The sequence below is a fragment of the Triturus cristatus genome, chromosome 11 (assembly GCF_964204655.1).
Source record: "Triturus cristatus chromosome 11, aTriCri1.1, whole genome shotgun sequence".
NCBI lineage: Eukaryota > Metazoa > Chordata > Amphibia > Caudata > Salamandridae > Triturus > Triturus cristatus.
Genome location: NC_140594.1, coordinates 1,156,102,094 through 1,156,126,242, shown reverse-complemented (window position 1 = coordinate 1,156,126,242; position 24,149 = coordinate 1,156,102,094). Strand labels below are relative to the sequence as shown.

The 24,149-nt window shown below is 48.3% G+C and overlaps 1 protein-coding gene across 6 annotated transcripts in view; it reads left to right on the top strand.

Annotated features, from left to right (window-relative positions):
• OPA1 (OPA1 mitochondrial dynamin like GTPase) overlaps window positions 1-24,149 on the top strand; it is a 428,917-nt gene that overhangs the window by 19,396 nt on the left and 385,372 nt on the right. For all 6 annotated transcript variants that reach the window (XR_014970881.1, XR_014970880.1, XM_085635800.1 and 3 more), the window contains exon 4: window positions 4,682-4,789. Coding sequence is in view for 4 of the 6 variants with exons in the window: in XM_085635800.1 (XP_085491926.1) it covers window positions 4,682-4,789 (108 nt within the window). In the remaining 2 variants the exon portion in view is untranslated. The remainder of the gene's footprint in view (window positions 1-4,681; window positions 4,790-24,149) is intronic.

The following is a 24,149-nucleotide window of genomic DNA, read 5'->3' as shown; positions in this document are numbered from 1 at the left end:
CTTTTCTTAACTGTTCTGGAACTCCCTTTTGACGACCTTTTCCTTCTTAGCAGGATATTGCCGTTAATCTAGATTCTTCTGGTAGGTACTGTCTAGTCTCCAACTATATACAACATTTTATTTTACATTTATTCAGAGTAATTCTATAATTTTCTTTGTGACTTAGCTTATGGGTTCTTTCTCCCTTCAGGTTCTGGTAGCGCTAGGTATCCATCGACGATTTGCTTTCACCTGCTGAAGCCGAGAAATTGGGAAGAGGCGCCACAAAACGTTACCTCAGCAAATTTCTCCTTCTCAACCTTGCACCGAAATTAGACTGCTTCTGACTACTTCCGACGGAGGTAGCGGACGAGAAACCGGGCGAAACCCGACGAGGTTACTCTCTGACTAAATCTGAGGAGCCTACGAATTAACCTGCGTGCTCTGTAACTTCCTCAGTGAAGTGCGCGTTGGTTCCTGCGCGCGCGCCTCAAGCTGCCTCTGAACACCTGTGGGGAATAAATAAACTAGACCGCTGCGATGATTAGAAAGCGGCGGCCCTTCTTCGGTTCCATTTTTGATTCAGCCTGGTCCAGCCATTGCCTCTGGCCCGCATTCTTCTTCCTGACCTATAACTTCTGCCCAACACTGTACCCGCTATTGTCCAAGCGCCCCTAGGAGTCCTGACACACAGCGAAAAGTTACCGGGCAACCGCGCAGCCCACAGAGACGCAAACAGCAACCACCACCACCTTATCAGGGCCGCCAAGAGGACCTCCTTCAAAGACTGTCTCGACAACAACGCACACAACAGCAAGGAGCTCTTCAACGTCGTGAAGGAACTCTCCAACCCCAGCTCCAACGCCAACGACATCTCGCCGTCACAAGCCCTGTGCGACTCCCTCAACACCTTCTTCCACCGCAACATCCACGACAGCTTCAACCTCAGGACGACCCTAACAGGTCCCAACACGCCAGACCCACCACACCCCACCAACCACAACCCCCTGACAACCTGGGCCAACGTGAGTAACAAAGAAACAATCAAGACCATGGGCACAATCCACTCCAGCTTGCCGTCTGACCCGTTTTCACACCACACCTTCAACAAAGCCGGCAGCTCCATCGCACCCCACCTGCGCAACATCATCAACCTCTCCTTTGAGACCGCGACCTTCCCTGAGAGCTGGAAACACGCCGAGATCAACGCCCTACTGAAGAATCCCAAGGCGGACCCGAGCGAACTCAAAAACTTCCAGCTCATCTCCCGGTTTCCGTTCCCAGCTAAGGTCATCGAGAAGATAGTCAACAGCCAGCTCACCCGCTACCTCGAAGACAACCGCATCCTGGATCCCTCCCAGTCAGAGTTCCGCAGCAACCACAGCACCGAGACCGCCCTCATCGCCACCACAGACGACATCAGGACCCTACTGGACAACGATCAGGACCCTACTGGACAACGGCGAGACAGCGTCCCTCATCCTTCTGGACCTCTCCGCCGCCTTCGACGCCGTCTGCCACCGCACACTACGCACACGACTCCACGATGCAGGAATCCAAGACAAGGCCCTGGACTGGACCTCCTCCTTCCTCTCCGGCAGAACCCAGAGAGTCTGCCTCCCCCTGTTCCAATCCGAAGCCTCGAAGATCATCTGCGGCGTCCCGCAGGGATCCACCCTCAGTCCGACACTGTTCAACGTCTACATGGCACCCCTTGCACGTATCGCCCGACATCACAACCTCAACATATTATTATCCTCCGCCGACGACACGCAACTGATCCTCTCCCTCACCAAGGACCCCCTCACCACCAAATCCAACCTCCACCAGGGAATGAAGGCCGTCGCCGACTGGATGAAGGATAGCCGCCTTAAGCTGAACACAGACAAGACGGAGATCCTCATCCTCGGGCCCAACCCCTCAGCATGGGACGACTCCTGGTGGCCCGCATCGCTGGGGCCCCCCATCCCCAGCACCCACCAACCACGCCCGCAACCTGGGAGTCATCCTCGACTCGAAACTCACCATGCCCAAACAAGTCAACACTGTCTCCTCCACCTGCTTCAACACCCTCCGTATGCACCGCAAGATCTACAGATGGATCCCGACAGACACAAGGAAAACAGTCACCCAGGCCCTAGTCAGCAGCAGACTCGACTACGGAAACGCCCTCTATGCCGGAGCCCCAACCAAGCTCATCAACAGACTGCAAAGAATCCAGAATGCCTCTGCACGCCTGATCCTCGACGTCCCGCATCGCGACCAGATCACTCCCCACCTGAGGAACCTGCACTGGCTCCCTGTCGTCAAAAGAATCTCCTTCAAGCTGCTAATCCACGCACACCAGGCACTCCACAAGACCAGCCCAGCCTACCTCAACAGCCGACTCTCTTTCTACGTACCCAACAGGACACTCCGCTCCGCAGACCTCTCCTTGGCTACCGTCCCACGCATCCGCAGAACCACAGCCGAAGGCAGATCCTTCTCTCACCGCGCCGCCAAGACCTGGAACACCCCCCCCATCCTACGACAAACCGAAGATCTTCTAACCTTCAGGAGACAACTCAAGACATGGCTGTTCGACCAATAGCTGCAGCTCCCCCCCCCCCCTCCCCTCCCCTCCCTCAGCCCCTTGGAACCCTTGCGGGTATGTAGTGCGCTTTACAAATTGCATGATTGATTGACAGTCTGGCGTAAACATGACCTATTCCACGGAAGTTCTCACTGTCGATATCTGAATTATTTGAAACACCTAGAGCCACAGTCTTCTGCGATCAATTCCATTTTGTCTACGTAAAGGAACTTGTTTAGAATTCTACTGTTTTCACAGCACTGATTCAGTGCCTTTCCAATAATTGAAGCCGGGGGCACTGATGGTGACGACATAACCTTCCACATGGGAGCACTTACTAGAGAAATAACAGTGAAAATCTTGTGCACAACATTAAATGGAACATGGGCGTCTCATCTTGCCATTCAGAGCGATCTGCTAAGACAGAAGAGAAGCTGCTGATAGCGCAGACCACCACGTCTATACTGTAGCCCCCGGTCCTGAAGCCCTGAAGTGCACATGCACAGTGTATCTAGAGGAACACAAGTGCAATGAAAGGTTTTGTCCTTGTTTTAAGGAGACTGAAGAATGAATGGTGTGCGCTATATCACATGCTGTGTTTATCTGCTCTTCTTCTGGAGTGAATATAATGGGGTGTTCTAGATTCAGGAGACCTCTGAATGAAACCTCTTTGTTCAGACAAAGGATCATCGGAGAAGTCATGAGGGGGTTTTCAGAACATTAGCCCCATGTCCTTTAAGCAGCCCTAGCCTATTGGCTAAAGAGAGCCATCTTAAGCCCATTGGAGGTTCCTTTTAAGCAGTGCACGATACAGACCTACAGTTTGTGTCCAGTAAAACTACTACTTCTCCTAGATGCACCTCCGAGCTGCTCACTGGCTTTACTATTGGCTTAGATCAGATTCTTTAAAAAAACAGGTTGTGCTGAAGATCAGCCGTTCTCTATTCTGTCATGGGAACTAATGTCTTTTATAAGACAGATTTGCTGCTATCGTCTTTGGGCAGGTTTCCAAGGGAAAGGAGCTGTAGCAACAGGGAATGTTTTAAATGGGTTCTTCAAGCATTTCGTTGTGCCATGGCAACGCTGAACAGACTGGTCACATGTGGCACACACGGGATGGCTTCATGCAATTCCCAAATGGACTTGTTTATGTGAGTCTCGCTCTCTTCAGTATTGTACGTTTGTACTACTTGACAATTAATGAAAGATCTGATCTGGATAATAAGTTGTTGTCAATTCGCCCTTGTTGGTAGCTTTCATAGATCCACGTTCTAGTCCTACTCCCCGGAAGGCTTTCTATGTCCAGCGGCGCTTTGAATAGGATTTCTGGATTGGTTTTTAAGATCCTATTAGTTTAATTGCCCCAAAATAAAAGACTGCCTCAATGAGGTAGATAGGCTCTTCCAATCGATGCGTTCCTCTGATAATGCTTTTTAAAAATGTAATAAAGATGCCCTATCTGGAGACGGGTACGACTTCGAGCAGTAGGACTCTCGGGTAAGCTACTTTTCTTCATCATGAACATCCACCTAGCAAGGACGAGCACTGTACACAAGTCATGAAAATGAGGCCACTGAATCGTATTATCTGGTCTCAAACCGTAAGGATGTAGAACCCAACTATTACTGCTAGAAAGGCAGATTTGTTTTTATTTGTGGAATACAGAATTCTATCATTTATTGTTATTCAATCGGAGCGCAGTGAAATGAAAGGCAAAGGGGCAGTCTGATTCTTTAAAACATGAACTTGTAACGTCGGTAACATTGCTGGTCTCTTGCACAAAATATGGGACCAATTATTCAGGGTCTTATTGATCAATGCATCAGCCATGAAAATAGACCAGGCAAGCTTCAATAAGTTGCCGTTAAATCGCCTGGTTTGCGCTTGCATCTTACTGCAATGGTGAGGCAATTCTAAATGTTTCCTTATGTTTTACCTAGTGCAGATTTCTTTTCTACACAATCCTCACTGGTTCACGGATGTAATAAAAAGGATGGGTGCACTTTTGCCTTTTACTTAATTGAATAATAATGTATGGAATAGATATAAACAAAAGAAATGGAAATGTATTGTTTAATGTACTTCACACACTTTATAATTGTAATGTCATTCTCATTCAACTTTCTACAGAAAAGTTCAGCCGAGCCCTGCCCGATGCTGAGGATTTTGCGAAACTGCTGCCAGACTTTGAAAAGCTGGGGGAGAGCTTTGGGTTCTTGAAGGGATTGTTCTCTGCAGGTGAGAGGCTTTCTTTTGCCATTAGATACCGATGAGATTTAATGCTATGTTTTTGCAATGCCGGTTTCAAGTGAGTAACTTGATTATGCAATTGCCTCTTAATAATATTGTGGCACTGGGACGCCAGTGGTAAACAATAGCAAAACATTGCATACTTCCCAGTGTTCGAGGCATGTGGGCTGCTGAATTCATATCTGTGCATAGATAGCCGCCTAGTGTTGGGTCCGGATGTTTGCACGTTGTTGTCCTGGAAGAGTCTTCGAAGTATCCTGAGATAGGTGACTCCTCCCCTGGACTACAGTGCGCATGGGCATCCTCTCCATCCTCAGATTGTTTTTTTCCGCCATTGGGTTCGGATGTGCTTATCTTGACTCAAGTTAGGAAAATTTAGTTTTCAAAAGGCCTTTAGTTTTCGTCGGTACTGTTCCCGATCGGTATCGACAGTTTACAGGCTAGTTTAGCGATTTTAACAACTTTTCGGATCCATTAAATCCGACCATCGACCGAACTTCGACGATGGAATCGAGGACCCCATTCAAGCGGTGTCCTGTTTGCCACGCCAAATACCCCCATATCGACGTCCACCCGGTGTGTAACAAATGCCTCTCATCGGATCATGACGAATCGAAATGCATGACCTGTGCCCGATTCAGATCCAAGAAGACTCTCCGGAATCGACGAGCCGCGCGACTGGAAGCGCAGCAAGCGGCACCGGCCCCGACCAACATCTTCAGCACCGAGGACGAAGATGTCGAAAGCGTGGAAAATATACCCTCCAGCCCCGCTTCCGAACACGGTTCCCGATCGGAAGACGTAGATGAAGAGCTTTTTCACAGGGAAGAAGCCGACGATGAGGTAGGAGACTACGATGAGGCCTTAGGGGCCGAAGAAGGTAGCTCTGGTGAGGAGCAGGGCCTACCCGTCCAAATGGAGGATATCCCAGTGTGTCAGTCGACGGCTCCGGTCGAGGGATCGCCTTCGGGCCTTACCCAAGACCAATCCCGCAGTTCTTCGGCCCCGCCCTCTGGCCCGGCCACGGACATACAGCGAGAGCCATTATTACCTAAAAAGACTGGTTTCCCTTCCACGAAACCGAAACCAATCATCGCACCGGTTCAACAGAAACCGAAAGTGAAACTGACACTGGTCGGCTCGAGGACCACCACACCTTCGACGCCAGCCAAACCCGTCGGCTCCGACCGCACCAAAAGGGACTTCGGTGCCGAACTCGCTGCAGCCGATGTCGGCGCCGACCCAAAAAGAAAAGCCGTCGGTACCGCCAAAGCGCCTCGGCCCCCGGCACCGAAACAATCGGCACCGGCCACCAAGGTGAAAATGGCCACTGCATCGCAATCCACCTCGAAAGCAGCGACCATGGTCCACTCATCGACTCCGTCGACAGCTACTACCTCTCCTCGACTCGATGACCCGGTGACTTCGAAGAAGTCCACACCTGCCTCTACGGAACCACTCGGCGCCAAAGCACCGTCGGCGTTCCAGGTGCGACAAGTGGCAGCGTCCTTGCAACGCATCAGGGAAAAGGCAGCCCTCCAGACCTCGTCGGGCTCCGAACCGAAAAAGGCACAGAAGGCACCTACGGCACCGGCCAACATCACCTTTGGTTTGCCGCCATCCACGGCGCCGAAAATGTTCGAGATCAGAACACGTGTTACCCAGACAAGGTCCCCATCTACCGAACACTCTCCTACTGGGACATCACCGTCCCACTTCATCGACGCCGACACCGGCAGGCTCATGCTCCGAAAGCGGAAGATCACTTCAGGGCAGGCTTTGGACTCTTATAGGATCCCGCTAAAGCAAAAAATGCCGGCGGAATCGGAACCAGTTCTTTATGAACGCATCCACACCTCTTACACAGATCAACAGTCATTCTCTCCGACGCACTCCGACACGGATGCAGTGGAGGACTACATGGGTGACGACACCACCTACCCCGGGGACATGGACCCTGAGGGCCAGCAAGACCCTGATCAAGTCTGGGATGACCCTGTAGACCCAGGTGCCGCTCTGGATACACAGGACACGCAACTTTATGGTGCAAAAACGTCCCCCACAGAGGACACTGCTGCATTCACCGCCCTCCTAGAACGTGCCGCAGCCAATCATGGGGTGCAACTCCACTCAGACACTATCGAGGACGATTTCTTGGTGGACACTTTTGCATGCTCCGAGAGGACTGTAAAGACTCTGCCCATGTTAAAAGGTGTCCTCAAGCCAGCAAAGGACATTTTCAAGGAAACCACCAGGGCACGGGTAATAAACTCCAGGATCGAGAAAAAGTACAAACCCGCACCTGGGGACCCCACGTACATTAGAAGCCAGTTGCCTCTGGACTCCATCGTAGTTGCCAATGCTCGCAAACGGGCACACTCGCAGACATCTGGTGATGCTCCTCCCCCGCACAAAGAGTCCAAGGTTCTAGAGACCTCCGGCAAAAGGATTGCAGCCCAGGCAGCAAACATATGGCGCATTGCCAATACACAGGCGCTCCTAGCTCGCTACGACCGCTCACACTATGACACGTTAGAGACCCTACTCCAACACCTACCAGACGAGTACAAAGAGGCAGCGGAGCTCCTCATCAGGGAGGGACAACTTCTCACAAACGTATCCATCAAGTGTGCACTGGATGCTGCAGACACTGCTGCAAGGGCAATAAACACCAGCGTCATGCTACGACGACACGCCTGGTTACGAATCTCCGGATTCAAACCTGAGGTCCAAAATAACATCCTCAATCAGCCGGTCAACCCCGACTACTTATTCGGACCAGAGGTTGACACCACCTTAGAAAAGATAAAAAAAGACACGGACACTGCGAAGTCAATGGGGGCACTGCAAACGCAGACATTTCGTAGTGGCTCCTTTCGTCGCCCCGGAAATAGAGGTGCAGGTAGAGGACAGGGGGCACAGCAAACCTACAATAAAGGGGGCACACAGAGTTCCTACGATAAAAACACCCGAGGAGGATATCGTGGCTCCAGCACCAAAGGCAGAGGACGTGGTTACGGCAATACCAGGTCCTCCCCCAAGAACAAACAGTGACGCCCTCTCCCTTCCCCCCGCCCACATAACACCTGTCGGGGGAAGGCTCCAGCGGTTCCTGTCCACGTGGGATTCCATCACCACGGACAGGTGGGTCAAAGATGTTATCCAACACGGTTACTGTCTCGAATTAACCTCCACTCCACCCACCATACTGCCAAGGCACCGTCCTATGTCCTCAGAGCACTTAGCGTTATTACAGCAGGAAGTGCTAAGTATGCTGCAAAAAGGCGCAATAGAGGTCGTGTCCGTCCACCAGCAGGGGACAGGGGTGTACTCTCTGTACTTCTTATACCAAAAAAGGACGGGTCACTCAGACCTATCCTAGACCTGAGACCCCTCAACCACTACATTCTCTCAGAGCATTTTCACATGCTCACCCTACAGCAGGTTCTCCCGCTCCTCAGACAGGGAGACTTCCTAGCCACGCTAGACCTCAAAGATGCGTATTTCCACACACCCATACACCCGTCACACAGAAAATATCTCCGGTTCACCATTCAGGGGCAGCACTACCAATTCAAAGTCCTTCCCTTCGGAGTGACAACAGCACCCAGAGTTTTCACAAAGTGCCTAGCTACTGTGGCTGCACATCTACGGAGGCAACACATTCACGTCTTCCCTTACCTGGACGACTGGCTTGTTCAGGCAAAGTCAGCCCAGCAATGTGCCAGCCACATGTCCCGCACCATTCACCTTCTTCACAGTCTGGGATTCTCACTAAATTACCCAAAATCACATCTCCAACCCGCACACGTACAACAGTACCTAGGTGCGACCATAGACACTCTGGCAGCCACAGCTCAGCCAAATTTAGTGAGGATCAACGGCATGCAAATGCTAATTTCCAAGTTCAACCCCCAACACTCCCTTCCTGCGCGAGTGTTCATGCAGTTGATAGGCATGATGGCCTCCTGCATTTTCATAGTCCCACACGCGAGACTACATATGCGCCCGCTTCGGGAGTGCTTAGCACGTCAATGGAATCAGGCTCACGGGCAATTAAAAGACCTAGTGTTGGTGAGCGGTCGGGCGTACAACTCTCTGCATTGGTGGAATCCACAAAACCTTTGCAAGGGCCGACCATTCCACGAGCCTGTTCCACAAATAATACTGACAGCGGACGCGTCTCTCCAGGGATGGGGAGCTCATGTACTCAATTACACAGTGCAGGGACTATGGACAATACAACAAAAGAAGATGCACATCAACGTTCTGGAACTGATGGCAATCTTCCTCGCCATGAAGGCATTCAAAGTACACTTGTGCAACAAAGCCGTGTTGATCCGGACGGACAACATGACTGCCATGTACTACATACAGAAGCAGGGAGGAACACACTCTCCACAGTTGTCTCATCTGGCTCAGAGCATGTGGAAGTGGGCCAGTCAGAGGAACATATTCCTCATGGTGGAACACCTCCCCGGCAAGGACAACCAGATGGCGGATCTGCTCAGCAGACACAGCCACCAGATGCACGAGTGGGAGCTACATCCGTCAGTACTCCAACCGTACATCCAACAGTGGGGTCATCCAGAGATAGACCTATTCGCCACAAACTAAATCGCAAAATGCCAAAGCTTTGCCGCCAGGTTCCCACATCCACAGTCGCAGGGCAATGCGATATGGATGAACTGGTCCGGCAGATTTGCGTACGCTTTTCCCCCAGCGCCGTTGATACCGCTGGTGGCACGCAAACTGCGACAACACTCACTGACACTCCTCCTGGTTGCTCCAACATGGGCACGCCAGCCATGGTACACCACCTTTCTGGAACTTTCCGTGGTGCCGCATCAAAGGCTGCGGATCAAACCCGCGCATTTGACGCAGAACCATGGAGACATTCAGCACCCAGATCCACAACAGCTGAACCTGGCGATCTGGCTCCTGAAGTCCTAGAGTTTGGCTACCTAAACCTGCCACCTGACTGTATGGAGATCATTAAGGAAGCTAGGAGACCCACTACCAGAGCCTGCTATGCAGCCAAATGGAAGAGGTTTGTCATTTATTGCAATAACAATGGCATTAACCCGCTAGACACATCCATTCAAAACATAATCTGTTACCTCTTACACCTATACCGATGCAATCTGGCATACACCTCAATACGTATCCATTTAACCGCAATAGCAGCCTATCTCCAAAACAGGCAGCACCTCTCTTTATTCAGGGTGCCTGCCATCAAAGCCTTCTTGGAGGGACTTAAACGAGTAATTCCCCCAAGACACGCACCAGCACCAGTGTGGAACCTCAACTTGGTCCTCACCCGACTGATGGGTCCACCCTTCGAACCTCTCCACTCATGTGAGATTCAATTCCTCACCTGGAAAGTAGCTTTCCTAGTAGCAATCACTTCGTTGAGAAGAGTTAGTGAACTCCAGGCACTAACCATTCAAGAGCCATTCATACAGGTTCACGCAAACAGGGTCGTACTACGTACCATCCCCAAATTCATGCCTAAAGTAATATCGCAGTTCCACATGAATCAAACGATTGAACTGCCTGTTTTCTTTCAGAATCCACAAAATGTCGCTGAAAGAATGCTCCATACACTAGACGTCAAAAGAGCCCTCATGTACTATATAGACAGAACCAAAAACTTTAGGAAGACAAAACAACTTTTCGTTGCCTTTTCCCCACAACACAAAGGCAACGCCATCTCCAAAGCAGGTATAGCCAGATGGATTGTTACATGTATTCAAATTTGCTATCAAAAGGCTAAACGCACATTAACGATTCCCCCACGGGCCCACTCAACACGTAAGCTAGGGGCCTCCATGGCTTTCCTGGGAAACATTCCTTTACATGATATATGTAGAGCAGCCACATGGTCCACTATACATACATTTACCAAACACTATTGTGTAGATGTACACTCAAAACAGCAGGCAGCTGTAGGACAGGCTGTTCTCAAAACTCTTTTCAGACCGCTGCAGCTGGCACTGGTAGCCGCCGCTAATGGGAGGTACTGCTATGTATTCTATGCACAGATATGAATTCAGCAGCCCACATGCCTCGAACTGAATATGCTACTTACCAGTATGCATCTGTTCTTGGCATGTAGGGCTGCTGACATTCATATCGCCCACCCTCCTCCCCGGCGCCTGTAGCGGCTGCAGCTCTCAGAATTACTGTATAGCATGGTCATCACTTTCTGTATCTACTCCATCACTGCCACAATGGCGAAAAACAATCTGAGGATGGAGAGGATGCCCATGCGCACTGTAGTCCAGGGGAGGAGTCACCTATCTCAGGATACTTCGAAGACTCTTCCAGGACAACAACGTGCAAACATCCGGACCCAACACTAGGCGGCGATCTATGCACAGATATGAATGTCAGCAGCCCTACATGCCAAGAACAGATGCATACTGGTAAGTAGCATATTCAATCTGTCTCCTGCCACAAAACCCCAAGAAGGCCCTCGCCGTTTATGTAACAGATGAACCTGCCAGCACGGGTGTATAAGAGGCCCAGTCTATATCACGTTTGGCCTTTTCTCTTGGTACTGGGTTGTCGGTTTGGTTCAAAATCTGTATTCGGCACAATCCAAAATAGGCAATAAAAGTACAGAAATAAAGTGCAGCTATAAATAATTATAAAAGCAAAATACCGTATTAAAAAGACTACTGTTAAAAACCCTGATTCTGCCCTTAAAGAGCATAATTAAAATAAAATACTTTTCCGATTCGCGCCCCAGGTATAAGAAGCAACGTTAAGGCAAGAAATGGGATGCTCCAATGCACACAGATATCGTAAGGCAACATTTTAATCCCTAACATTATGTGCAAGGGAGATCGGTTTCAAGTAATGTTTCTTCAGACCATCGTAAAAGCCACAGAATAGAATAAAGTGTGAGTGCTCTGCTTTGATATACCTTTGCAAGGACATGGGGTCATTTCCATAGGCTGATGCTTCATGGTGGGGAAGGCAACAAGAAAATGTACTAAGCCCAACTAAAGCCTAGTTAAAACAAAGTGATGTTGGGTATTAGTCACCAAAGACAAATATAGTTGGAAACCCTCTGGGAGTCATTTGACATATAATTAACAACACTAGGTTTCTTTAACTCAACGAAGGCTTTGTTTTCAGATCGAACACTTAGGAAAGAAGTCTTAACCTCTCTTGTGGAGAACAAGCATATTATGAGGGTTATGGGGCACGGGAAGACAAAATAATGTTTTAAAGGTTTTGTTAATATAAGAAAGTCATGGTATATGTAAGGCATGGTCTAGTGCTAAACAATCCAAGATGATTGATTTTGTAATGGCTGTTTCCGCTTTTGCTCAGTTCTAATACCAAAGTAATATAGAATTCAACTAGAGCAGGTCCTCCAAGTGGGTTATCCCTCCTTGGGAACAATAAAAGATGGTACGGAGGCCGGGGTACATAACGGATCCCTAAGAAATATGCGCTCTTCAACCCTAAGAGGACCGCAGGGCGTATAGCCCCAGCGGCCACCGTACATGGCAGCCGACAGTGTTCCCCCGTGTATATATTAATCATTTCATAAACAGGACGGCTACCATGTTTGCGGGAGTACCTGAAGACTCCCTCACAGAATCTGCTCATTTTAGATCGAATGTTTTGCATGTGTTGTGATCATGAGCCATTATTGGGGAAAAAAATCCCAAATAACAAAATGAATTAACCCTCTCGATTTGCAAATAAAAAGTCCTTCAGTTTTGCATTCCTTTCCTGCATGACATCGTAAAGATTTTAGTATTCTTAATCTTCATTTTTCTGGCCTCCATAAAATCAGCGAATATGTCCATCAGTCTCTGCAGGCTGACGGGGTCCTGGACATCAGCACAGCATCTTCTACATACAACACAGGAACAGAACAACTGGTGACGATGAGCACGTCAGCCTGCAGAGCCTGACGAACACCATCCACCCCATTAATAAAAAGAGAACAAGAAAGGTGCCAAATGCAACCCTATCTAATTTCCCTCTTGATCTTAAACGATGAGGAACATTCTCCATTGGGGGCCATAACGGACCTTCGCAAACAAGTTCTCGTACACGCGGGACAAAGAAAGGATAATCCTCTCGGCCTCAAGCGAAGGCGAATTAGATGAAAGAATTGAATGATCATCCAAACCAAGGGTGCTGCTGAGATCGACAAAGAAAGGGACCCTGACGTGGCATTGGTATGCTTCCCAATGAGCAGGTTTAGATTCACGCACTGCTCCACTGTCCCCAACCCCCTCCTGAATCCTTACTGGGCCCCCGAAAGGATCGAATTGTCCCCTGCCCACTCCTCTAATCTCTGTAGGAGAACCCTACCCATCAGCTTAGCTGAGGAATCCAGGAGGGAGATGGGCGATAACACTTCGGGTCAGATGTATCCTCCTTTTTGAAAATGGTCACTATGAAAAAATCGGCCCAACTGGGAGGGATCATACCATCTGCTGCTGCATTTAACATTCGAGTCAAGATAGGGCCCCATAGTTTACCTGCTGCTCTAAAGGCGTCAACTGGGAGACCATCAGGGCCAGGTACTATGTTCTAGGGCAAGAAGAACCTTGTCCAAAGTAGCGTCAAGGGACTTGCTACAAGAGTGGTTGACGCTCTTACCTACATCTTAAGAAACCTAGCCCTTAAGGGAGTCAAAAATGCCTGAAAAGTGATCAACCCACACTTGTTGAGAGAGAAATGAGGGGAATTAGGGTGTTCAATAGGTTTTTAAAAAGGTGTTGTTAACCGTACTCCTGAACAGCATAACATCGTTGATCTCGGCCGCCTGGGCAAAGTTCGACCAAATCTCTTCCCGGAGTACATTCTTACTGGCAGCTAATTCCAGGATGTAGTTCTTTCATAATTGCTTGATAGCAAAGTGATCCCTGGGGGAACTATGCAAGGCAGTCCTTAAGAGCTTCGATGCCTGGGTACACGAATGGTCAAACCATCCATGTCTCTTGGAAGTTCTTGATCTAGGAGATCGTGTAACTTGGGCATTAAAGGACATAGTGATTTTCCCAAAAGCGTGCAACAACCTACCATGGTCCACCGCAGAGCCTAAACAATAATTGAAGTCGGTTACACTCACAGTCAACAACTTCTGCAGCACACAGAGAGGGTCAGCCCCGCACATCCGATATGGACACCTTTAGGCCTAAGTGGGTTAACATTAACAACACCGGGTATTTCTGGAGGGACCTGGATAGAGCTAGTGGGTTATGGTCACTCGCAGTGGTTGGAATTACTCTGAGGTTAAGAACAAGGTCACTAGCAGCAGGCGATATCAAAATGTGATGAATATTAGTATGGGCTCCACTCCCAGTAAAGGAAGGGGTCTCTTCATCACCCTTTATGTTACCATTTTGTAGTAATAGTATGTCATATTTAAAAATCTAAGAATTTAGGAGTTTTCCATTGACATTGTCTGGGAAATGGGAGATTCCCGCACCCACAGAATCAGTTAAACCACACACATGCCGCGCAGAAAAAGGAACGTTTTGTATGTTAAAGCCCACAAGATGGAACAATTAGAATGAATTAAGTGCAGACAAGCATCCAAGTCTGCATCAAGGGCGAAGACGACGACATTACAGGAAGAATCAAGCACATTATTGTAAAAATTGACCACCACCAAATCAGATCCGCCGGTAAATGATAACCGTACAAACGAAAGAGAAGGAGCAGTGTCCAAGCTTCTGAAGCGGCAGGTAAAGGGGAGATGTGAATCTGTAAACCACCTGTTGCAGGAACTGCTTGGGTAGTGCTGCAGCAGTAACAAGCATCTGCAATGCAATAGGTCTCGCTTTTCGATGGTGTGGCAGCAGTAACCAGGGAGGAAAACCCTTTTACATGGGTTTGGTCCACACTCCAAGGTTCCTGTAGAGGCATATAACATCCGTAGAAGTATATTTATATTATGCCTGTCCTTGGTAAATAATTTATTATGGCTCCCAAAAATATTCCATGAAGTGACAAATCCCTTCATAAACAGACTGTAACAATGTTGGGGATAAAACGGGGGGACTAGGTAAACTGGATGAGCTAGATTGGGCGACCTTAAGTAACAGGAGGGGTTTAATAGAATCAGAAACAGTGGACACAGCTATGAGCTTTAAATCTAGGCATGGGGGAAAAATGGTCTGGACTATTGAGTGTTCCAAACAGCTCAATAAGGAAGTTTCCTCCGCAATGTGAAGTCAATCGGTCTCCTGCAGATGACTCCTGAAACCTATTTGATAGGTAGGTGTAGGGTGTGCAGTCAGCAGAAGAATACTGGCTAATTAATGAATTGTTAATCACTTTTGGAGTTTGATGCAGTTGGCGTTTAAAATCGCCCAAATGGACAAGTATAATATTTTCAGAGTTTGGAATGTGAGATGTGAACCTGGACAAAGACTGTCCTGCAAACCTGGGTTGTTTAAAATGAATGATCGAGCATTCCCACTTAAGCTTTTTTTGGATTGGGCCAATCTACGTAATCCTCCTTGTCAGCAAAACGTGATCAGCTTTGGAAATTGTGAAGATAACTGTAGGAGAGTAGGATCTGCTTCACATGGGTACCCCCACTTTTTGCTGGTGTTTCACTGTTTTTCGACCTTAGTCTGGCTATGGCCCTGCTAATCAGGACCCCAGCCTAGCTGCTTCCTCTCGAAAATGGTTTCCATGTACATTAGGTACATCTCTAATTGGATTCTGGAGTGCCTTCTAAGTCCCTAGTATATGGTATACTATGTACCCAGGGCATAGATACCTCAGAGGCCTACCAGGGGCTGCAGCATGTATTATGCCACCCCTGGGAAGCACTCCAAAATGACACCACTGGTCTGCTTCTGCAGCCTGGGTAAGGTGGTGCATGCACCCCTTACTGTGGTATAGGCTACCTAGATCACTACCATTGCACACACATATAAAACCTATAAGTCACTCCTATGGCAGGCCTTAACAATCCTGAAGGCAGAGTGCTTGGTTTTTATGTGAGAGGGTGCCCCTGCATGTGCAGAGCCCCTCTGCAGCATTCGGAGTACCTCCTCTGATGCAGTTTGTGGTGCAGCCTGACCATATACTCTTAAGTGCATTATAACCTCGCAGTAAATGCTAACTTTGGGATGGCTGCACAGAAACATGTCGTGTTTGGTGTCAAACGCTTTGGAATGCTACCCCCCCCCTCCCCCGCCAGTTCTGGCGGCAGGGGTAGCATTCCACCTTTCTAGAGGGAAGAGACATGTTCACACTGGTCTAACCCGGTAAAGACTTTCTACAGCCCTGGCATCACAAAATGGATGCCACTGCCACAGACACAGGTCTGGCCTCCTGCTGCTGACCGAAACTCCGGCAGGGGAGGCCTGGACAATAGGATTCCTGTCACAGGGAGATGTAACCACCTCCCCAGACAGCCAGATGTGTATTGGGGCTGGGCGGGAGCGCGCTCTGGTGCTTTGAAGTCCTGCACTGGGGGCACACTTGGTGTCCCTGTGCATAGTCCAGTTCAAACCGGTTGCAGGGGCTACCTGCCCCTGCTCTGGCGCAAAACTGGACAAAGGAAATGGGTGTAACCACCCCTCTTTCCAAGCCCCCCATAGGTGGGTCCCCAGAGTATGTACAACCCCCTATCTTAGTACAAGTATAGGAACCCAGTCCTTGAGACTTTGGATTACCCTGGACGAAACTCTGCAACATATATCCTGGACCTTCGACTTTCTATTTCAGCTAGAAGACAGAAGAAATCTCCCTTGAGGTCAAGGAGTGACTCCCCTGCTTGGCAGGCACCAAAGAAGCAACTGTCCGGTCTGCAACTCTGAAGCTCACTCCGGAGTCTTTGCATCACCAGAGGTGGATTTCCAGACTTCCCAGAGGCTACCCTGAGTCCACAGCAAAGCTGAGGCCCGTGGCTATCGTGGGTGAAGTGGAACCGTGACCCCTGGACACTGTGAACTTTTGCCGGTACATCATCTTCCTGGTCTTTCTCGAAGTTGTGCTTTGGGCTCCGAGTAGCCCCAGCCTTGGGCACCTACAGCACCGAAGATCTCTTGCCTCCACTCCACGAGTGACCCGTGGGCCAGTTTCCAGCACTCTACAGACTTTGTGGGACAGCTCAAATCCAGCTCGTGGACTTCGTCGACACCTCCTGGACCTCGTGGCTGAAGAAACCCATCAACTCACCTGAAGCACCCGACATCTGTGGGCATTGGTCCATCCTGCCCTTGGTCTCTGGCTAGTGACCCAGACTCTGTAACCTCTGCTTTCAGGTTCCTTCCATCCTCGATCCAGGCTTGGATCTCTTCAGACACTTCTCCTCTTCACGGCAGCAGCACTTCTTTGCCAGCTTCCATTGAAAACAACGCCGCGACCCGACACCAAAAGACACCTAGGCACCCGGCCCAAACGTGTATTTGTGCTTTTACTGTTGAATACTGACTTGTAACTTAAGTACTTCGAACTCCAGCCTCATAAAGAGACTAGAGGGGTGTGTTTTATCTTAAATACCTGTATTTTGAATGTATACCTGGTGTGGTTGCCCTTTCATTTGGTCATTCAAGAGATTATAGACTGGTAAACCAAGCTGCTTTACATTCCTTCAAAACTTAGCCTGAAGGCTGCTCTCCATAGCTACCACTAGGATAGCTTCCAATAAAAGTTGTCTTTAACCATTCACCATAAGGGGTTGTTTGGACTGATACAAGGTGCCCACTAGAACTAGTGGACAGCATATACCAGGCCAACTTCTCACAACAACGTAGATTGGACACAATGAAGAACTTTACTCCTTAGCTGGGCAGTTGATTCAGTTGACCCTGAGGGTAGAGAAAGGACATTGATCATTACTACCACATAGGGTCAACAGGCAGGGATTAAGTTGATGGTCACTGGATGGAGGAATTGCCCCTCTTTGGTTTGTGGTCTCATGTTTGCTAAAACTTGGGGGGGGGGGGGGGCGGGTGGAGGACCACTGAAGGAAGGTCCAGGTACCCACATTTTTCCACAGTTCCTTTCCAATTTATTAGAGCGAAACAGTTGGCACTAGGTGGATAGCTAGCCCTTCACAGGACCAGCAGTCCCGGCCAGATTTGGCTGCCACACTGCAAGATCCAGAATCAACTTGGTTTTGCAGAGGATGAAGAGGGTCATTGTGCGGTGCAGGGAGGCAACTGCTCAAATGGCTATACTTAGGACAGTTTGAAGGTGGGTTTTGGCAGATAAGTCAGGGCCCGCATACTAAACCCCAGGAGCCATTGTGTAAGTAGATTGCGCCTTGCTACCTCAGTTAGCTCTGTGGTTCAAAGTCTTAAAACTACAAAAGAGTTCTTCAATCAGCCCCAACTGGTCAATAATAGGGGAAAGCCAGCTTTCCATAACCCTCCCCTCACACAGACAAAAAGTTCCCCATGAAATAAGTCCTTCTCCGCAACAGGAGGCCAATAGGAATCCTTGGGTCAGAGGCAGTAGTGCTAGATTGAAAGTCTACAGTAGAATGCGGTTTTCTATTCCTCCCGAGTCTTTTGCGTTTGTCAGGAGGTGCACTGTTGTGGGGTCAGGTTAAGAACAGACCGATCTCCCGTCCGCGTTCAATAGTAGAGACAGTGTATGGTGACAATAAAACTGTCTGGCAGTGTGCCCAAAACAGATGCGGGGGCGCTTTCGAGCTGGGCTGCTATCTTAGTAGATGGATTTGTCCCAGGGGCTGTTGCAATAGTGGCAGATCGATGACGCTCCGCATGCTCAATTCCCTTGTGTATGGCACCCACTGCTCTTCTAATATAGCTATCCAGGGATGTAGAACTTGAGGGAGGCTTGGCTAGAATAGGAGCTTTGTGTTTTACCATCGTGTGGGAGAAGCAATGTAATGTCAAGGAAAAGTAAAAGTCAGTGACAGTACCATAAAGTCCTCGAAAAAATAGGCTAAGGCCTGCCCTGGCTTTTCTTGTGCTGCCGGGGGCAGGACGGGCCCTTCCCATGCATTTGGAGAGAGCGCGGTGCTTTGTTGCGCTGCCCGGTGTCAAGCGATCCTCCCCCTGCCAGCTGGCACCTCCTGGTGCATGGTCCTCCTGGTACCTGGATTCCCCCACAAGGCAGCAACAATGATCACAATTTCCCCAGGGTAGTCAGTGGTCACCATGCAGTATCTTTACCACTGGACCATCAGTTCCTTCTGTAACTGGTGCTCTGCTGATCTCTAGCCAAGACCCTGTTGTACTTGACTGTCCAGCTAGAGTTGTCATCTTCGTGGCTTTAAAGCTCTGCTCTATAAGTGTTTTCATCGCACCAGGTCACACTCTGAGTCAAGTGGTTGCCAGTCAGTTTATCATGGGACCAGAAGGGTGCCTCCGTGAGCTAGTGTCACTAATCCGTACTCGCACGCAGCGTCCGGGCACTTCTGGGGTTTGCATCTTGATTTCTACCACTCACACAAGATAACCTGCTTCTGGGACCTCCTGCTGTCATACTTCGATGTGGTAAATCTCAGACGATGAAAGGGATCCTAGTTTAGAACTAAAATGGCACCAAATCTGTGGCCTGCTAAAAGTTGGCGACTGTGTGAACTCAAAAATGATTCTACTTGTGAATTCCTTTCTACTTGAAAGCTGAGAATCGTCATCAAATATGTAATTTGACTATTGGATGATGAAGACGTCATTGATTCCGTAACAGAAAAAACTTTCCTTCACATGAGAAAAAAATTACAACAATTTATAGGGCTTTTGTCTTCAATTTTACTATTTAATATAATATTAGCTCTTTTTATTAATGATTCCAAACTTAAAAATATTGTATTATTCAAAGCTACATTTTTTATGTACTTGCTTGTCATACTACTTTTCACAGCCTAATTTTAAAAATATTAATTATTTTTTCTCATTCAAATGTTTTTTGCTTCATGTTATTGCTTATATACTTTACATTTTGATTCATCACAGCTTACCTCATTGTAATTTTGTTAAACGCATTGCTTTTGTTACTGAATTATTTTCTCATTAAACGTTTGGTTTAAAAAAAGCTTGTTCTTTGGAAGTTTATGGTTCAAATGATGTTGACTTCTGCTATACCAGGGCGCCACAGTGTATGGCATAGTGCAGATCCTGGGAAGAAGGCGTAAAATTGAGTTTTCCTCTTTGTGCCAGAAAACGGCAATCTAGGCACACTAGCAAGCTCATGGGGTTTACTCGACTGGAGGTGAACCTGTTTGAGTTGTACAACCAGTACTTCATGGGTCAGGTGACTAACTCCATACAATCCTAGTCTACAGTGGTGTTAGGCTCTGTCCAGTGAAAAACGTAGGAGGCTTGCCAGGCAGTCACTGCACAGCTCACCTGTGTATCATTGGTATTTGTCCTTGTTGCATGAAGAGGGCTTCTGCTTCTCCTGGTCTTTGGGGCGGCAGGTCCTTGGGTCTCCTTCCTCGAGCCTGTTGGTCGTTGTTACTTGTCCATGTTGGAGCAAGACAATTCTTCTTGTGGATCTTTTCTCAGGTTTGCAGGTCCTTGCATCTCAATTTGTCAATTTTCCACGAGTCTCTCCTTCTTGAGTCCGTGCACCTTGCAGGATGATGCTTAAGCGCCTCTATCATCTTCAAGCCTGTCTACCAGATCGAGCCTGTCTTCCACAGAGCATTAAATCTTCTCGAACTTTACTCTTGTTGTGAGGTCAGACAGGGAAGGTGCAGCAGCCAGCTCCTCTCTTCATGCACCCGCTTCAGGCGGTTCATCAGACCCACCCCACTCTATCTGCTTTTTGATGAGTGAAAATGTTCAGGTCCTTCCAAAATTCACTTTTTCACTTGAAATCATTTCAGTTTTTTTAGGGCCCTTTGGTATACTGAAGTTGATCCCCAGATGGAAGTGTGATCCCTGTTTTTCTTGTGCCACTTTTTGAATTGTGGAGCCAAACCTAGCAAGGGCTACTTTCCACTGATTTCCTTTTTTTCTTTGCTTCCTGTTGAAGGAGGTGAAAAGACAAAAAATGGCCCAACCCAAACATCTACAAAGCAAGTAGCTGGACTCCTATTTATGACATGAGGGCTGCTGTATGGCAGGAGTTTGGTGGGATGTACAATCCACAGTAACCCAGGACAGGTGACACTGGGATGTCTGAGTTTGCACGCCCCATGGCCAAATACAGGGCTCATGGGCAGCTGTCCTCTTATGTTGCTGACCCAGTTTATGTAGATCGACATATAGCCCACAGAAATGAAGTACCCTTGTTATGTGGAACTGAATAGATTTTCATGGAGTGGAGGGCGGTATATTTCTCTCCCACGAGGAAGGAAACCGTAATGGATGGAATGCTTGCATTAATCTCGTCTGCTGGTAATTGCTACGAGCCTTATTCTACTTCTTTGAATTTTTTAAGCACTGCCTCCTTGATAGGGGCCAACCATACACACATTTGTCTTAGCCCTGCAACAGATGGGGCTGCCTGCACAGAACTGCTGGGCCAAGCCACCTGTGATCAGGAACACAAGAACCTCCGGCATGTATTTGCCTTTTTTAATGTAAATGAAGTGCAGCTTAAGTCTCTGTGGCACAGCAAGCCTCGCAGCTATGTCTGCATATTTATGCCATTAGACTAGAATATGGATGCTCTACTCTCGCAGGCGTACCCAGGAGCTCTCTGGCCCCACTGAAAGCCTGACTCAACGCCACCGCCAGACTCCTAACCAGTTCAAAGAAATTCAACCACATCTCTCCCCACCTTAAAGCTCTGAACTGGCTTCCTCTCGAGGCCAAAATCCAACTTAAGCTGGCCTGCATTACTCACAAGGCTCTAAACTCCAATTCCCCTGCATTCCTCGCCCAGAAATTTGTGATATCCGAAGGAGCCAGAAACTCCCGGTCTGCCAGAGACCTTTTGCTCCAACCAGCTCGCTTCCGGAAAAAAAAACCTACAATCGGGCCTTCTCTGGGGCCGCTCTAAGAATATGGAACTCTCTCCCGCCCACCATCAGAAGACTTTCGTCTTTGGCACGCTTTAAAAAGGAGACAATGTTCCTAATGGGCAAATTCCTCGACTAACGATCGCATTACAATCACCTCAGCGACCTTGTTCCACCCACCAATATGGCATTATCCCTGGCTTTTCCGGATGATACCTTCCCGGCCCCTCTGGGCATCCCACCCGGGAGTTAAGGCTGCTTATTTTCTTGTATAATGAATCTACCTGTTTTTATCCCAAATGTATCCGGGATTTGAGACTGTTTGTTTTTCTGGTATATTGTATCTACCCCTTAATATCCCAATGATATCCTCCCCTCCTAAGTCTTTTCTATACCACTTGTCAATACTGTAAAGCACTCTGATACCCTCACGGGTCTGGTTCGCGCTCTATAAAACTTTAAAATAAATAATATGTTCAGGACACTAGGAAAAGCAAAACGTGATGGATGGAATGGAATGCTAGTGTTCATCTCAACCGATGGTATTTACTCTGGCCTGCATTCCAGTCCACTGTTTCTTTTTGTCCAAGCACTGCTCCGTTGCTTGTTTCCTACGTGAGACGTGTCTGTTATCTCCAAAACGTATATGGTTTAGGTGTGCCCAGATGCAAATCCGCTAGCTCTCTATGAGATAGGAACTCTAGCTGCATCTCACTGATAAGGCAAAATATGTCATAATGTGAGTTGAGTTGCTTGTGTTTCTAGTTCAGAGGGGATGTGACTCTGGGTGGAGCTGAGGAGAGGTGATCAGAAAGTCCAGACCTGTATTTCTGGGGCAGAAATAAGACTGTTGGCCTTAGTCCTTTCTGTGGTGACACAGAACAGAACAGTGATGGAGTGGAACGGCCAGACTAAGGTCTCGATTTATAAATTGATGGTCGGCCCGTCGTTCTGCCAGGGGGACAGAGTAAATTACTCCGCCCCCCCGGTGGAGGGACCGCCTGCTACTTTTATAAATCGGGCCTTTAGTCTGGCCATTCCACTCCATCATTGTTCTGCTCTCTTTGTCCTTACAGAAAGCACATGTATAATGCGTTGACAGGAACCGCCGTCGCAGCATTTACTATCAATGCTATCGCGGTTTCTACAAGGCTGTGTCAGCATGATGCTGCCCTGCACCAAACAGTTTTTTCAAAAAGAAAATCCAAAAACAAGGTTTTCTTTTTGAAAATAATAAAGAAAATGCCCTGAGAGCATTATTTCTATTTTACTGTGCCTCGCCACCAGGGTCTGCCTGGCAGTGACGGACAGTTAAAAAAAGTGCTTTATGTCCTCCCAGCCTAATTGGGTGGGTGGACGTACACCTATTTCTTCGAAAGCACTTACTCTGTCGGGCCATCAGACAAGTTTGGCTATGGCGGTGACTGACTAGTCACCGCCATAGCCAAAACTAGCATCGCCTGCATCCCAGTCTGGTGGGCGGACCTTATCCTGGTAGTGTAGGATACAAGATAAAAGTGCAAGGAGTTGGCCTGACGGCTAGGACGCTCGACCTCGGACCTGGGGAACTGGGTTCGAGTCTCAGTAATGACGCTAAAACATCCTGTGATTCTGGGCAAATCACTTAAACTCCCCGTGCCTAACAATAAAAAAAAAAAATGAATGTGTGTCCTCATGTAACGTAACTGGTGCTATGTAAAGTGCTCGGATACCTGATAGGATTCGGGTCAAGTTCGCGCTATATAAAACGCTGCAAAAAAAAAGAGAGATATAAATCAAGCCTAAGTTCCTCTTGTTGAGATTAAGTGTAGTATTTGCCTGGGTTTGTTTGATTTTCTCCAGACCATTTGTGCTCATTACCGTCTAAAATATAAGGGTTCACTGCATCATCACGTCATTGGTTAGCACATGTACAATTGTCGATGGATATCTGTTGACGGAAGATGTTTTATTCAAACTGTTCCAAGTGACATCATAGAAAACAAATGTGGAACTAGAGATGTCTATGATGACACTTGCACCCGTCAGACCTTTGATAGCTACCCAGCTACCGATTTATTAGTTACATCCCCAGGACTTACCCAATTCCTAACGCCCAAGCTGACCTCTGTGGACGAGCTGTGCACGAGGAGGTGGAGGAGTGATGGTGAAGCCTGCACACAAGCTGTCCTCCCCAAATAAACTGCCCTGCAGCTATCCTCATCAGGCCGCTAAATGTGCGGAAGGCATCTGGCTTCCTTCCACTGCCCCACGGAATATGCTGCGCCTCCTTCCCTGGCTTTCCCTCACCTCCCTGCCTGTTTACTCTCGCCTCCCTCCATGAGCACTTGTTTCCTGCTCTCTCTGAGGGAAAGAGAATGGGGAGGTGGACCTGCAGAGTCGCTGCCAAGCACAGCAGTGATCGGCTGCTTCTGGCACATCACTACGGACCATATGACCACGAGGAAGCCCTCAGTAGCAGCG